General features: G+C 51.2%; 1 protein-coding gene across 1 annotated transcript; it reads right to left on the reverse strand.

Moving 5' to 3' along the window:
- Window positions 1–303: 303 nt before the first annotated feature.
- On the reverse strand, window positions 304–2,322 carry LOC136530903 (myb-related protein Zm1-like). Its single transcript, XM_066523619.1, has 3 exons — window positions 1,996–2,322; window positions 1,731–1,862; window positions 304–1,595 (listed from the first exon to the last, which is right to left on the reverse strand). Exons 1-3 carry the CDS (start codon window positions 2,132–2,134, stop codon window positions 817–819), a joined length of 1,050 nt encoding a protein of 349 aa, XP_066379716.1. The 5' UTR covers window positions 2,135–2,322; the 3' UTR covers window positions 304–816.
- Between the last annotated feature and the right edge of the window lie 685 nt (window positions 2,323–3,007).

The raw sequence follows: 3,007 nt of genomic DNA on the forward strand, positions 1-3,007 counted from the left end.
TCATCAGTCATCACTGACTGGAGTGGAGCTTAGCACACCTCTTATTTTCAATTAGTCTGACGAAAATATACGAAACCATATTCTTCCTGTTCTTGATAGGTAACTTACTTGGGCACTTCACTATCATCGAGTAACATGTGGATTCTTTTTACGGTTCTAGCTAGACGTAACACTGCAAAAGAAGACAGGCAAATCTACGTAAAGAAGAAAACAAACAAAGAACGAAAGGAGATGAAAGAAAGAATGGCAAATGAAAAGCGAGGAGAAAAAAAAAAGGTTACATCGCATTATCAAAAAGCAAAGGGTTCCAAAGCATAATCAGAGCCCGGTGATGATTCACAAAGGACATCATTAGTGGTAGTAGGACTCTGGGATGACCAAGCGCTTACATCGCGATGACGTCATGTTCTATATATGCACACTGCACAAAGCCACAAACCAAGCAACACGACGGCGGACGACACTTCCTCGATCGTCGCCTCCATGACTGGACTACTGCAGTGCAGTTTTCCATACCAATCATCAAACCCTAGCAGCTAGCTATATCTGCGTGTTAAGAAGAGGGCTAGTGTTTCACTCTACATGGCCTTCTTTCTTTGGACGGTTCTGTATGTGCATTCTTATTGATCTAGACATATGAACTTGCCACTGCATCAAACAAACTACTTGAATTTGATGCACGAAACATCTCCAAGAACCGAGATGTTCGTTGCTCTATCCTCTTGCTTAGTAGCCCATTGCTGACTGAAGGTAATATAAGAATTAACCCCGTCCGTCCGATCAGACCGTTCTGTCCTGTTGCTCATGGTCATAGGCTCATAGCAGAACGGCAGATGGTTCGTCCACCATCAGGAGTTCAGGTTCCGCAACGGCGGGCGCGGTCTGGAAGTAGGTGGAGACTGGGTCCCTCTCCAACTCCAAGGCGCCGAGTGGGCTGAAGCTTGCTATGTGGTCCAGTAGGTCAGGGTGGGCCTGAGTATCCTCCGCTGGGCCCCACAGGCCCAGCTCCTTCTCCAAATTCTCCAACCACCAATCGTTCGCCGCTTCCTCTGCTTCGCTGGTGCTGCTGACGGCGGTCGTGCCCGTACATGGCGCTGTTGCATCCACGCCCGAGGCGTCCGGCGCGCCAGCGCTCTCGCCGTCGATGAGGCTCCAGATCTCCGGCTCGATCTCGATCAGCTCCTCCACGCCGCCGACGCACGTCGTCAGGGAGGACCACGAGCACGGCGACAGCATTGGCGCCTGGCATGACTGCGCCGCCGGGGGCGCGTCCACCAGCATGTCCGAGACATCAATGTCTTCTAGTCCGAGGAGGGATACGTCGATCGCGTCGTCGGGCTCCCTGCTCGTGCCGCACTGGTCGCCGGAGTTGTCGCTGCCCCCGGAACTGTTGTGGGTCGTCGTCGAGGAGGACGCCGAGGACGAGGCGGCAGTTGCGAGCGTGCCGGCGTCGCCGCTCGCCGCGCCGTCGTTCTTGTCCGCCGCGCCAGCCTTCTGCTTCTCCCGCGGCGCCACCTTCTTCTTCAGGTGCGTGTTCCACACGTTCTTGATCTCGTTGTCCGTCCTCCCCGGCAGGCAGGCAGCGATCTTAGACCCATCTGAAAAAGATCAAATTTGTTCGAAACATCAGTCTCTTATACCACTACGCAAGAACCTCAGATGGCCAGATATCAACAGCAAGGATCGAGTCGAATTCGCTTTCGCAACGATCCACGGCTTAAGTAACGCTTACTTGTTCCCGAGCAAGCCGTGCAGCCTTATGATGGTCTCCTCCTCCTCGGCGGTGAAGTTGCCGCGCTTGAGGTCCGGCCGCAGGTAGTTGATCCACCGCAGCCTGCAGCTCTTCCCACACCGCAGCAAACCTATCCATCCAGACAAAAAAAAGGCATGGACATGAACAGGATCAGCAAACGCCCCAAAAGTGACTGCACATCCCTCCTCTGCTTCCAGCAGCAACTCGCCATGCACATTTGCCATGCCCAACTAGCCTACTACCTGCTTGCTTGGGCAGCGCGCGCCAGTTGGTGTGGCCGTGCTTCTGGATGTAGGCGATGAGACGCATGTCCTCCTGCGGCGTCCAGGAGCCCCTGTTGAGCCCCACCTTGGCGCAGCACGGCGCTCGCCCTCGCCCCATGCCTCTCCCTGTCTGTCCCTGCGTGTTCTTGGTTCGCCTAAACTGTCAGCCTGTCACGGCTCCCGGGTTCTGGTTGGATGATGCAGAGAGCACGGCTTGGGGAGGGGCAGCAGGCGGTATATATGCGCAGTGAAGGCGGAGACGACAGGTGAGGTGACAAGCCCAGCATCAGTTGCCCTCGATCCGTCCCCTACCTCTCTTACCTCTGAGACTATTGGGCTTACCAACCCCTGTCTCAGGAAAGCAACGCTCTATGGACTTATGGAGTATGGACAGGAAGCTTTAAGGGAGTGACGGCGTTCGTGGCTCAGATTACTCAGCGAGGGCCTACAGGGACTGTTGTTATTCAGGACATGCCCTCACTTTGGAGTTAGTAGGCCTGTTGATCTTACACGTGTACGAGCTAAGGACAATCTTAAGCTGCTAATGCTTGTAAACAAATTAGCGTGAGAACTTTTTGGAGTAGTTGAGAAAAAAAGTTAAAAAGCTAGCCTTTCTTCAGTATTCGATTGCAGTGTGTATATTCAAGCATATCCTCTACTATTGTATTTGGAATTCGATCAAATAATAATGTGCGTTTGTAATCCAAAAACTTTTTTATTACTTCAAAAATAACTCAGACTTATATATTATATCTGATTCGGATTGTATGTACCAGGTAAATGTGAACCTGAGCTGATAATCTTCTTTTAGCGGAAGGGCTAATGATCCACTATAATCGAGCTTATATAAGAAAAATAGAATGGTTAGTTCATGGAATGGAGAGGCCTGTAAAAACTACTTCCTCCGCTCTACATACATAGCTTGCTATGCACTTATATACACACACTATGTTTAGAAAAAGCAAAAATATCTTATAATTTGACATGGAGG

Source organism: Miscanthus floridulus, unplaced genomic scaffold (assembly GCF_019320115.1).
Source record: "Miscanthus floridulus cultivar M001 unplaced genomic scaffold, ASM1932011v1 fs_230_1_2, whole genome shotgun sequence".
Lineage (NCBI taxonomy): Eukaryota > Viridiplantae > Streptophyta > Magnoliopsida > Poales > Poaceae > Miscanthus > Miscanthus floridulus.